At 38.0% G+C, this 12,212-nt stretch overlaps 1 protein-coding gene across 1 annotated transcript; it reads left to right on the top strand.

Moving 5' to 3' along the window:
- Positions 1 to 1,904: 1,904 nt before the first annotated feature.
- LOC119520541 (zinc finger protein 596-like) lies at positions 1,905 to 10,849 on the top strand. The gene is made up of 6 exons (XM_037818472.1): positions 1,905 to 2,001; positions 4,423 to 4,509; positions 6,766 to 6,892; positions 7,221 to 7,316; positions 7,877 to 7,968; positions 8,401 to 10,849. Exons 2-6 carry the CDS (start codon positions 4,498 to 4,500, stop codon positions 9,580 to 9,582), a joined length of 1,509 nt encoding a protein of 502 aa, XP_037674400.1. The 5' UTR covers positions 1,905 to 2,001; positions 4,423 to 4,497; the 3' UTR covers positions 9,583 to 10,849.
- The last annotated feature ends 1,363 nt before the right edge of the window (positions 10,850 to 12,212 follow it).

Below are 12,212 nucleotides of genomic sequence, written 5' to 3'. Positions count from 1 at the left end.
ATTGCCAGGGAGATTCACACTCCTGGGAGACATTTCCCATGTAGTTAGGGAGGCAGTGTGTTTACCAGCTGTGTTGGCCTAGAGAGAGACCACATCTGAGCAACAAGAAGCTCTCTGGGGGTGCCCCTTAAGCACATATACAAGCAGGCCCATCTCTCCTCTACAGCAACAAGCCCCACAAGGTTAAGCCCCAAGAACAAGGGCTCAGTCCTCCAAATTTGCAGTCCTGAATTCTAGTGAAATTTAATATTTCCACATTTTCCTGCAATCCCTCAGAGGGGCTTTCTGAATGCATTCCTACTCTCCACCCAAATTACTTTGAGATGTATTGTGGTTTCACAACAATCTGTGCAAACCAATCAGATCTCACTCTCTAAGCTTCATGTAATTATGGTGTTTTTGTAAGCTGATGATATCCATCAAATTATCTGATGTGCTATAGGAAATGTAGATGCTACACCATAAAGTGTATCTTCCTTTGGTCTCATGCAACATTTGAAGTTCTAAAACACAGTCAGGATCATCCTTTACCCTTCAGTTGACCTGCCTTAGTCCTTACCAGATTTGCTTCAGTCATATTTCTTATTGAATTCTGAACTTAACCTCTGCATTTTTAACAATTGCCAAATGGGATGATATTGACATTCACAGCTGCCAAACTCTAGTCCTGAGTCTCATGTGTCACACAGATACTTGAAGTTCTAGGGCCCAATCCAGTTATACACAAAGTGCTGAGCATCTCAGAATCTGGAGGAAACCATTAAAACTCAGGAACAGATGTGACTGCTATAAGAGCTCACAATAGAGAGATCTTTACAATAATCCTTCCCCTGAAAATCTGTGCTCTAAGATTCAATACTCAGGGTTTGCACAATGAAGTTTGTCCATATTTGTAAAGTGTTATAATGTTATGTTTGTCATTTTGTTTCTGGCATATTTCACTCAATAAAGTGATGGTATGCAAATATATCTGCATAAAATTGCTGTGGATAAATAAGCAGAGGGATACAAATGCTGGAGGAAATATGGAGAGAGGGATGCACCTATTCACTGCTGGTGGGGAAGTAGAATGGTACAGCCCATCTGGAGTGCAGTGTGGTGGTTCCACAAGAAGCTAAGTATATGGGATTGCCATAAGATCTTGAAACCTCCCTTAACTATATAATTGAAAGAACTGAGAGCAGGGATATGAATGGACATCTGCACACTGGTGTTTATGGTGGCAGTATTCCTGATTTGCAATGGATGGAAGTGGCTTTAGGGTTCTTCAACAAACAAGCAGAATGTGGATGTTGGTGTAGGCATTCAATAGAATACTGAGAGACTTCAAGAAGAAATGAAGTTGTGAGGCATAGAACATGGTGGATGGATCCTGAGAACAACATATTGAGTGTGACTGTGAGTATGGTTGAAAGCAGAATGTTAGGGGCATGTGGGACAACGGAAGGAAAGAGAAAAGATAAAGACTGGGACTCTACAACTCACTGAAACCTAGACTGCTCAATAATTGTGATAAAATGTACAAATGTGTTTTTATATAGGTGGAGCAAATGAATGTCAGCCTTACAAAATGTTAAAAATTGGGTGGTATTGGGGAAAAATACAATCAATGCAAATTAGAGACTATAGTTAACAGAAACATTGTATTATGCTTCCTTTAATGTAACAAAGGCAACATACCAAATCTAAATGCCTATAAGAGGGGTACATAATCTAGGGGCATGGGATTCTTGATGTTGGTGATTGTCTCACTCTTTTATGCTACTTTTATTGAATGCTATCTTTCCTGTTTTTCTTTTTTCTGTCATGTTTTTTCTTTTTCTTTTGGCTCCATACCTTCTTTGACTCTTCATCCTTTGTGGAAGAAATGGAGATGTCCTTATATAGATAGTGGTGATTTTGGTGAATACACAAATACATGACTATACAGGGAACCATGAATTGTTTACTTTTGACAGAATGTGTGGTGAGTGAGCAAAACCATCCTAAAAAAACAAACAGGTTGGTGAAGAAATATTTTGGTCGCTATATTGAGTGAAATATGTCAGACACAAAAGGAAAATATTCCATGGTCACACTGATATGGACTAATTATTAATATGTAAATTCATAGACATGAAGTATAACTTACCAGTATATAGAATGATGCTAAAGAATGAGGAGTGTTTAAAGTTGGAGGTTAAAAAATGGGAATGTACAAAACAGTGAACATGTGTTAGACAATGTCTGTGATTACTTATATGTATATAACAAATCTCTTTCATGAACTAGAAAAAATGTATGAAATTATAACCAGAAGTCAATAATACAGGGGTAAATAAAGAAAATACACCTATTGCAAATTATGTACTACAGTTAGTAGTATTTTAACATTCTTTCCTCAACAGTAATGAATGTACTATTCAAACACTATGAGTCAATAGTGGAGGGGGAGGCTTACAGTTATTGGGAAGACTTGAGTTTTCCTCTTTTTTCTTTATGTCTTTTCTGGACTAATGAAAATATTCTAAAACTTGAAAAAAAATTACTTGTGATGGATGCACAGCTCTGTGATGATCATGGGCAATTGATTGTTCACTTTGGACCTTTGAATAATTATATGGTATGTGAACAATCTCAAAATTAAATTTAAAAAAGTATTGAGAAGATTTGGAGTATTCATGTAGTATGCAGGAACAAATTAATTAGCAAGACATACTACAGTTACCAGGTATAGTTGAAAACCTCTGGGAATTATGACTGTGTTTAGACCAGGATCAATATCTTAACTCAAGTACTGTGTCAGATGTAGTCATGGAAAATTGCAGGTATTTCTAGTCACTGAGTATTGAGGGTTAGTTTGTGGTTGTGGTAAATAATCACAGGGATATAATATTGGTCTTGGTAAGTTTCTTTTGAAATTATAAACTGTGGGAAAAAAAGCTGGGAGTGAAAATGAGAGATAGGGGATGATGTTTGTCAAGAGGGTCAGTACATTGTACATCCCCATGGAGAAGGAGAACTTGGGCATGGGAGAGAAGGTTGTGGACACAGGGTGGGACTTCTGATGTTTGATATGAAAGGGATATTCCAGGTAACAATCTGAGTGATATGTAACACTCCAGGAATTTAAGCTTGACAGACAGGTGCAGCAAAATTATAAATCTAGCTGTGTTATTTTCTGGTCATGTAATTTTGTCATAATATTAAAATTTTCTGAATTCTGGTACTGTCATTTGTTAACTTGTTTTGAAAAAATCCATAAGCAACAGGATTATTGTGAGGATTAAATAAGCAAATTCAGTGAATCACCAAGCAGAGTCACACATTATATACCTTATGTTCTCTTTATTTCTGGGCCTCAGATACAACTTGCCAAGTTAAACCTACTATTGCTTATGACAAATTATCAATTATCTGTGAAATATATTAAATAATTAACAGTGTTTTAGGGATAATTTACTGGTTATAGATGATTAATTCTTTCACATGAATGCAACACACACACACTGATACCCACAGCACATACACAGAGAGAGAAAGGTAAATGCATGCATATCCCTGTGAGAGATGATTCATAAGGGACAAGTCTACAACAACCCCTTTCTGAATTATATATGGAACAACTACATAGCCTCACAAACCCCTTCAGTCTATAGTTTTGACCCTCTGTGCCTTCTGAGAATTGTGGAACATGATAGAAACCTTATGAACATATACTCCTGTTACTTTCTTATCCAGGGAATTTTGAGTTCTTGATCTGAAGGATGGACATCATTGATCCCTCCAAATGAAAATAGTTTTTGAAATTATTAACCCCATCATGAAATCTTTTTGAAGTTGCATGTTAAATATCCAAATCCGTTAGGGAAAGATCTCAAAGTCAGTGTTGATGGGTTTAAGGGAGTGGTCTTCCCAGAAATCCAAAGGAGTTGAACCAAGATGATTTAGGGCAATTGTGTACAGAAGGCCAGGGGCAGGATAGAGCAGGGAGGAAGGGAGTGTCCAGAGAGCAGGGATAGATGTTGGAAATCAATGGTGCTGCATAAACAAAAAATACTGTGAGAATTTACACAACGTTTACCTGCAGGGGAAGAACAAAATCTATATGTGTTATGAGTTAGAGATACCTATCTTGAATCATGCAGGGGGTTGAAAAACTGACCACCATGGGGCAATTAACACATGAAATATGATGATTTTCATGTTCTTATCTATAAGGTATCTGTATTCAGATTTTCTTTAACAACATGAGCCATAACCTTCTTATATTTGAGTTTAGGAGATGAGAACCTTCCCCTGCTTCTCTTAGTGTACACTACAGGTTTCTGTTGGTTACACTAAGGGGTGGTTAATTCCAGATGAAAATTTGGGTATATGTGACAAGTGGTCTGGAAAATGTGGACAAGTTTTGAGTCTCTTGTCTTCTTTCTCTATCCTCAGCATTGAACATTTATTGCTCAGAGTGTCTGAGAGTGGAAAACCAGAGGAAGACGGTTGGTGGCAGAACTATTGACAATGCAAACACTGGTGAGAAGGGAATTACCGTTTCTACTGAAATAAAACTCTATTCAAAAATATGCTTATTTCTCCTACTGACCTATACTCATGAAATAGTCACATATTTGAGATCCACTTAAGTGTACCCAGGTATAATTATGGTGGTCCAAGAAATAAGTAAGAAATCTGTCATTTACACTGATTTATTCCGGTCTCTATTAAACCTGTGTATTCACAGAGGAGATGTGGGAGGATTTATGTACCTTATGGAACCTATGGCCTCAGTGGGAAAGTATTTCACTCATTCACTTTGTTAGTGGTAGTAATGTGCTTAGTATTGTGGTAAACACAAGGGATAGAGATGAGAAGCTGCACAACTTAACACTCCAATAGGGAGCCATATGGGTCTTCATGTGAGTTCAGTCAGTCCAGTGTTGTGAGTGCTGGGTTCAGGGCTATGCTGTGTTCAGGAATGGATTAGAAAGAAACCAGAAAAGGCAATGAAAAGTAATGTATTTACAATATCCAATAGTAACCTTATTACAGTTTTGATAAAATGCATTCTCATGTTTTGTAAAGATCTTTTAAATTCTCAATTCCATCTTGTTCCCAGTTAAACATTTTCTTCCATGTTAACATTTGTACAACTTTGATAAGTTGAAGCAATGAATAAGGAATATTGTTTCATTACTTTTAAGCTGTGCACACAGGAAGATCATTGTAGGGAGAGTAAAATTTTAGGACCACTTAAAATACTTGAAGATCTAGTGAGAAAGAGAGAGCAGAAAATATGTAGTGTCTACTTTTCCTAGAACTGAGTCAATAATGAAAACTCTTGTTTGTAGGTGTAGGAGAATATTACTTATGGGTGGCCTCCTACCAGAAGAAGAGTCAGCCTAGGGCTGTACTTAGTATAGCAGTCAAATGAAAACTGCAGATGTAGGAGAATATTGAGTATGGGTGGCCTCCTACCAGAGGAAAAGTCAGCCTAAGACTGTACTTTAGTATAGCAGTCAAAGGGGGCCATGGTTTTTTCTACTGCTTATCCTACCCTCATATCATAATAAACACCTGAGTTTTGTGGCGTTGAAAGAGGAAGGACATACTCTCCCTAAGTACTGTATAAAGTTTGTAGACTTCTACAGAATTATGTACATTGCTTCAAGTTGATCCAGCATTTTAATGAATAATAGATTTATCTCTTGTACTTAACAGGTGTTCATTAGATAGGAGTCATTAGTCACTGTATTTTTCAAAACTTGTAACAGTTTGTTAAACCATTTCATAGACAAGAAAACTGAGATCATTGCAGGTGCAGTTAAGTTCATTGGTTAAGTTCAGTTTGAAATTCATGTCCAGGTGGAGGTCAGGTATCACAAAATGGGGTCATAAGAGAACATTACATGAATAATGTAGTTTATTACTCCAAGAACTTATGGACTCAGGGTTGCCATGAGTCAGTGGGGAGCATGAGGAGCCCTGTTTGTGTGTGGGTAGCCCACAAGCAGAGCAAAAAGATCAATGGGTTTATGCTTTCAATGTGGTATAGGGGTGTAAGTTTGTAGATATTCCACAGGAGTCAGAGAATGGTTACTTTAAAGCAAATACCTGTGAAATGGAAGACACTCTGTGTCCCAGTGTTGTAGGGATGGTTGCCATAGCATTTGGGACCACCTGAGGGTTCTAGGTGAGGCATGTCAGTGATGGTGGTGACCAATGATGTAGATTTGAATTCTGAGGAGTTTAGGCTGGAGGGATAGACAAGTGTTAAGGAGGCCAGAGGTCAGTGTTGAGGCAAGTGACTTCATCAAAGATGGATGGTAAGACAGAACACAAAAGTATTTTTATAGGATGGGTGTGAATAATTGAATAATCATTGTTAAAAGGTAGAAGATCATGAACAATGCTTTCCTAATTATGAGTCAGTGTATTTACTTCAAATTTTTGGAGATTTAGTTTTAGATTCTCATGAGCAAATTTGATGACCATCTGGAAGTCATTATTACCAGTTTGTAGGCAAACTTTCAGGATACGTCACACCATACGTTATGCAGTATTGTCTTGTGTTGAAGTTTTATGTATGCTGAGTTTGTATGTCTCTGTGGGTGTATCTGAAAAACAGATGTCAGGCTAGCAGTAAGAATGATCTGATTGGAATATCAAACTCAGTTTGGTCTTTTTATACACACATCCCCTTCCTTTCCTCAGTGCCATCATTTCTACCTATCTACTGTGGATGTTGGTAGGAATAGTCTTATCTGATCTCAATTGCCTATGATGTTTTAGGAATCAGTGACCTTCAATGATGTATCTATAGACTTTGATGCAGAAGAGTGGGCCTTGATGGATAAAGCCCAGAGAAACTTGTTCAGACATGTTATGCTGGAGATTATCAGTCATCTGGTGTCAGTGGGTGAGTTTCTTTAAATTTACTCTATCATCTATCTATCCATCCACCCATTCATCCCTCCATCTAATTTCTCATCAGTATATTCAAGTATCTAGACAACTATTGTCTATGAATTTAGGCATAGGGATCAACATATACTTAGTGATGGTGTCTGAAGTTTAGGAGTCATCCTTTGCTGGAAATGGATTATCAACATACTGTGTTTAAATTACCCTTCCATGTTCTGCTCTTCACAGTTTACCTTATTTTTCCCAGTCATCTGCCCTAGACTTGATAGTGAACTTGAATCAGCATAGAACTCAAAATCTATGCTTCTGTTCCTCAAAAATAGGGTATCAGCTCTGCAAATCAGAAGTGGTTTCCCAGTTGGAACAAGGAGAGGAACTGTGGAGGGGAGGATTAGGATTTCTCCAAGGACAAAGTACAAGTGAGTTCCTGGATGCTGTGCTTCAATATGAGGAGGGGCCTGGTCAATGAATAAGAAGGTCTTTAGAAATATCAAATAAAGATTTCCTTAATTGAGTGATAGTCCCTGAAATGTAGGCTATGAGTTTGGGGGAGAACTCCACAAATGTGCAATTATTCCATTCATGTTTCAGTATCTAGTTAAGAATCCATCTATGTTTGTTTTTGGCTTAGGGGCTGAGATATTTATATAATTATTGGAGTCATTCTTACACAGGGTGGCTGTTTTTCTTCTCTTCCTCTTTGAGGAATTTCCCTCTCTTTACCACTCAGCATGCCATCTTATTATTTCCATAACTTTACCACTGCTAGAGATTATCAGTCATCTGGTGTCAGTGGGTGAGTTTCTTTAAATTTACTCTCTAGTTCTCTCTTTCCAGGAAATGTTTTGCTACTTTCTAGAATACACCTTAATTTTATGTTCATTCCCATTTAAATGGCAATATTTGAAACATAATCACATGAACCTTGGAAGTTTTTAATATTTCAGTCTGCTAATGAAACTGTATATTGTTTACAAAGTTATTTCAGGCAGACAAGAAGACCACAGAGAAGAAGAAATGATAACCATGCCATATATCTGCAATAAGGACAAATATATCATCCAGTCAAAGGTAAGCATCCTAAGTGTGAGTTGTGGTCTTCAAAATAGATTCCTGCGATTGAATAGCCTAGGAATTCATCACAATCATCGGAGTAATTAAATATGGGATTAAACACAGTCCCATGAATAAGTTTTGGATAGTTTTAGTTAAGGGAATAATTAAACTTAGCTGAAAACCATTAACCTGAAGTCTTATAAAAGTATAACTGCATAAAAATGTTTATACACCTATTCTTTGAAACATGTTGAAGAATTCAAAATCAATTAGAAAACTCTGCAGTTGAGATGCTAAAAAGAGAAAATCTCTGCATACAAGAAAGTAGCACACCATGTGCATGTCAATAACATGAATTTTAACTGGAGTCTCATTGAATTATACAAGAGAATTGAATTGATAAGTACATGTGGATATACCTTTAACAGTTTGTCTTCTCATTTGTAGCAACAGATTTCTACCATTGGAGAGGATCCCATTGAGAGTAATCATTTGGGAGAAGATTTAATTCACTCCATATTGACTGACATGGAAACAAAGCCCTATGTAAATGAACATTTTCAAAAAGTTATCAATTATCAGTCATTCTTTACTAGACATAAGGAAATTCAGTCTGGACATAATTTGTATGATTATCATCAATTTGTAAAACCCTTTAGAAATATTTCTGCCCTTAGACAGTATGAGAGAACTTGCACTGGAGAGAAATCATATGTCTGCCATCTATGTGGGAAATACTTCAGTCAATATTGTAACCTTATGGAACATGAGAGAACTCACATTGGGGAGAAAGCATATATCTGCCATCAATGTGGGAAAATGTTCACCGATAGTTCAAAGCTCAGAGTACATGTGAGAACTCACAGTGGGGAGACACCATACCTCTGCCATTTATGTGGGAAGTCCTTCAATATAAGTGCTAACCTTAGGCAACATGAGAGAACTCACACTGGGGAGAAACCGTATGTCTGCAATTTATGTGGGAAATCTTTCAGTCAAAGTGGTAACCTTAGACAACATGGGAGAACTCACACTGGGGAGAAACCATACATCTGCCATCTGTGTGGGAAATCCTTCAATCAAAGTGGTAACCTTAGGCAACATGAGAGAACTCACACAGGGGAGAAACCATACGTCTGCCATCTATGTGGGAAGTCCTTCAGTCTAAGTGATAAGTTTAGGCAGCATGAGAGAACTCACACTGGGGAGAAACCATATGCCTGCCATCTATGTGGGAAATCCTTCAGTCAGAGTGGTAGCCTTAGGATACATGAGAGAACTCACACTGGGGAGAAACCATATGTCTGCCGTTTGTGTGGGAAATCCTTCCGTGAAAGTTGTAAACTTAAGCAACATGAGAGAACTCACACTGGGGAGAAACCATATGTCTGCCATCTATGTGGGAAATCTTTCAGTCAATGTGGTAGCCTGAGGGGACATGAGAGAACTCACACTGGGGAGAAACCATATGTCTGCCATTTGTGTGGGAAATCCTTCCATCAAAGTTGTAAACTTAGGCAACATGAGAGAACTCACACTGGAGAGAAGTCATATATATGCCATCTATGTGGAAAAGATTTCCCTAGTAATTCTAACTTTATACAACATATGAGAACTCACACTGGGTAGAAACCATACATCTGCCATCTATGTATGAAATCCTTAAGTCAATATGGTATCTGTAATAACATGAGAAAGCTTACACTGGGGAGAAACCATATATCTGCCATTTATGAGGAAATCCTCATGTCACTGTGGTACCCTTAGGCAACTTAGGAGAACTCACACTGGGAAGAAACCATATGACAGCTTTCTTTCAGGAAAGACTTCACTGATAGAGTGATCCCCAGACAACATGAGATAGTTAACATTGGGGAGAAATGTCTGTGATCTCTGGGGGAAACCATTATACATAATTCTGCCACTAGGAGCATCATGGAACTCAATAAATATGTTGTGTATATGGAAGAGTTTTCAGACACACCTACTAACTTTAAAAACTAAAAACTCACACAGGAGTGTCATCAATGTCTAAATTCCTTTATTTACAATGTATCCTTAAATAACATGATTGCACTATCCTGGGAGGAAAAGTATCTAATTATCTATAATGGATTTCAGCTGAGTCCAGCATTTGTGTATGCAAGCATAGCTCAGAGTAGGAATAACTCCAAAACCAGAAAACTGGATAGGAAAGATATTATCAGTAGGAGGAAACTCAGAGAACTTTAGGAAATCATCATTGGTGGAATAATTACTCAATGGAGAAATGTGTGAAATCCTTTTCTTACAGAGCAATGTGTCAAATATATGTGAAGTTTCCCATTTTATAAAATATTCTCTGTATATGTATAGAATGAATAAAAGTCTCTGGTGGCTTTGAATTTATTCCTTAAAGTTTAATTTCTCATAATGAGGAAATGTCAACACTAAAATCAAATGAAAAAAAGGTTCACCTGGAGTTCACATCAGAAATATCAGACACAGAAAAACATCTAAAATGAATGCTTTACAACACAATTCAGCCATGTATTCAGAGTTTTTCCTAGCAAACCATTAATGAGAACCAAATTAAGATGTAGGATTGTGAAGTGATCTGGGAGTGCTGAATGCAGAATTTTGTAATGAGTTGTAGGCAAGGATATCAATTTTTTTCTCAATGTTCTTGCAAATACTTATGAAGTAAAAGCTGTAGCTAAATATTCTATAATGTCCAGCTTCCATGTTTTCACAGAAATCTAAACATAAATATAATGACTGTTAAACCAGAGAACTGTGAATGTTAACAGAAGAATGTACAGACCAAGATTATGTGTCATAAATGTTATATAATCTGAACAGTTATGAATACAGCAATAATGGACAGAATATAAATAAATAGATAACTTTGGGTTCATTTCTGATGATACAGTCATTTTCCTTTACACTGTCACTATTGATCTTTTACCTTAAAATGGAATTAAAATGAGCTCTTAAAGGAATAATAAGGTTGTAACTCATGGAGTATTGGGTAGCCTAAGGATGGATAATCTCCCAATCTTGATCAGTCATTAGGGTCATTCCGTCCATTAGAAATGGATTTGAGGGATCAAAGATGGGAGATTAGGGGAGATAGAGCAAAATTCTTCTCTGTGGAAAACACTATGTAAAAGACAATGTCCTCCAGAATAGCAGTTCCAGGGCTCCACCTGCTTGGCAGACTCCTGCATACATAGTAGATGTGCTCTTTGAGAAACCAAGAGACTGCATTTGGAATCATGGGAGTGTTTGAGGCCCCTGGTGAAATGAAAGCCAGAGACATGCCATGGTGGGAAGAAATGGAGAGACAGTGTTTGGAGGAAGTTTAGTGTAAAACCTGGACAGCATCTGGGGAGCTGGTAGTGAGGTCCAGGGCTCCTGACTCTGTATCTGGCATGGGTGATAGCCCTTTGCACACCCACAGGTAAGAGCCCCCTAGCTAGGGAAGGGCTGTGCAGCAGGCAGAGAATCACAGAAGTTGGTAATTTCCACACCCTGTACAGGTATCTTTACAGTGGAAACTGCCCTTCACAGCACCATAGCTGAGAGATTTCATAGGGATTTTGCTGGTCTGTGACAGCACACACTCCTCTGTCCAAGCCTACAGAGTGCACAGCTTAGAGGCAGGGGTGCCACATGGAATTGCCAGGAGCCCTACACAAATCACAGGGACTTCTGGGCCCAGAGCAGAGAGGGACTGCATGGAATCTGAGCTGAAGGGTTAGACATGGACTGCAGCCCCAGGGCATTCTAGCCCCAACCCAAGGAATGGCTGGGAGAATTGGGTCTTAAAGCCATCTTCCCTGGCAAACTACACAGTGCACACCCCTCACCCACATGGCTGGTGGTCCCCACTACACATGGAAGATTAATACAACAACTGGACATCCATGAGATTTGAATGCTACTCACTGCATAAATGAAGTTGGAGAGAATTGGCTTGAGGGTAAGAGGTGGCTCAGGATTGCTACCTGCTAGTAGGTTGGAGTAGTGTACTCTACCAAGCTGTAGCTTGATCAAATTATAGATAACTGTTTAAATAAGCCTGCATATCCTAAAAGAACCCTACCAAGATAAGCAAATGCAAAGAGGCCAAATGCAACAGAAAATTTTAAAGCTTATGAAGAAACCAGAGGTAAGAATTACACAAAAGCCTGAGCTAAAAAACCAGAGGAGACAGAACATTTTGCAATTAACCAAAGAAGTAATCACAAACACCAACATCATGGCTCAGGATATAG

The sequence above is a fragment of the Choloepus didactylus genome, chromosome 25, assembly GCF_015220235.1.
Source record: "Choloepus didactylus isolate mChoDid1 chromosome 25, mChoDid1.pri, whole genome shotgun sequence".
Lineage (NCBI taxonomy): Eukaryota > Metazoa > Chordata > Mammalia > Pilosa > Megalonychidae > Choloepus > Choloepus didactylus.
Note: the sequence above shows the minus strand (reverse complement) of the source record. Positions and strands in the feature narration are given on the sequence as shown.

Excerpts from the sequence above, each read along its gene's own strand:
- LOC119520541 (XM_037818472.1), top strand. Across the intron at positions 6,893-7,220 it reads CAGTCATCTGGTGTCAGTGG|GGTATCAGCTCTGCAAATCA; the intron begins GTGAGTTTCTTT and ends CCTCAAAAATAG. Across the intron at positions 7,317-7,876 it reads TCTCCAAGGACAAAGTACAA|TTATTTCAGGCAGACAAGAA; the intron begins GTGAGTTCCTGG and ends TTGTTTACAAAG.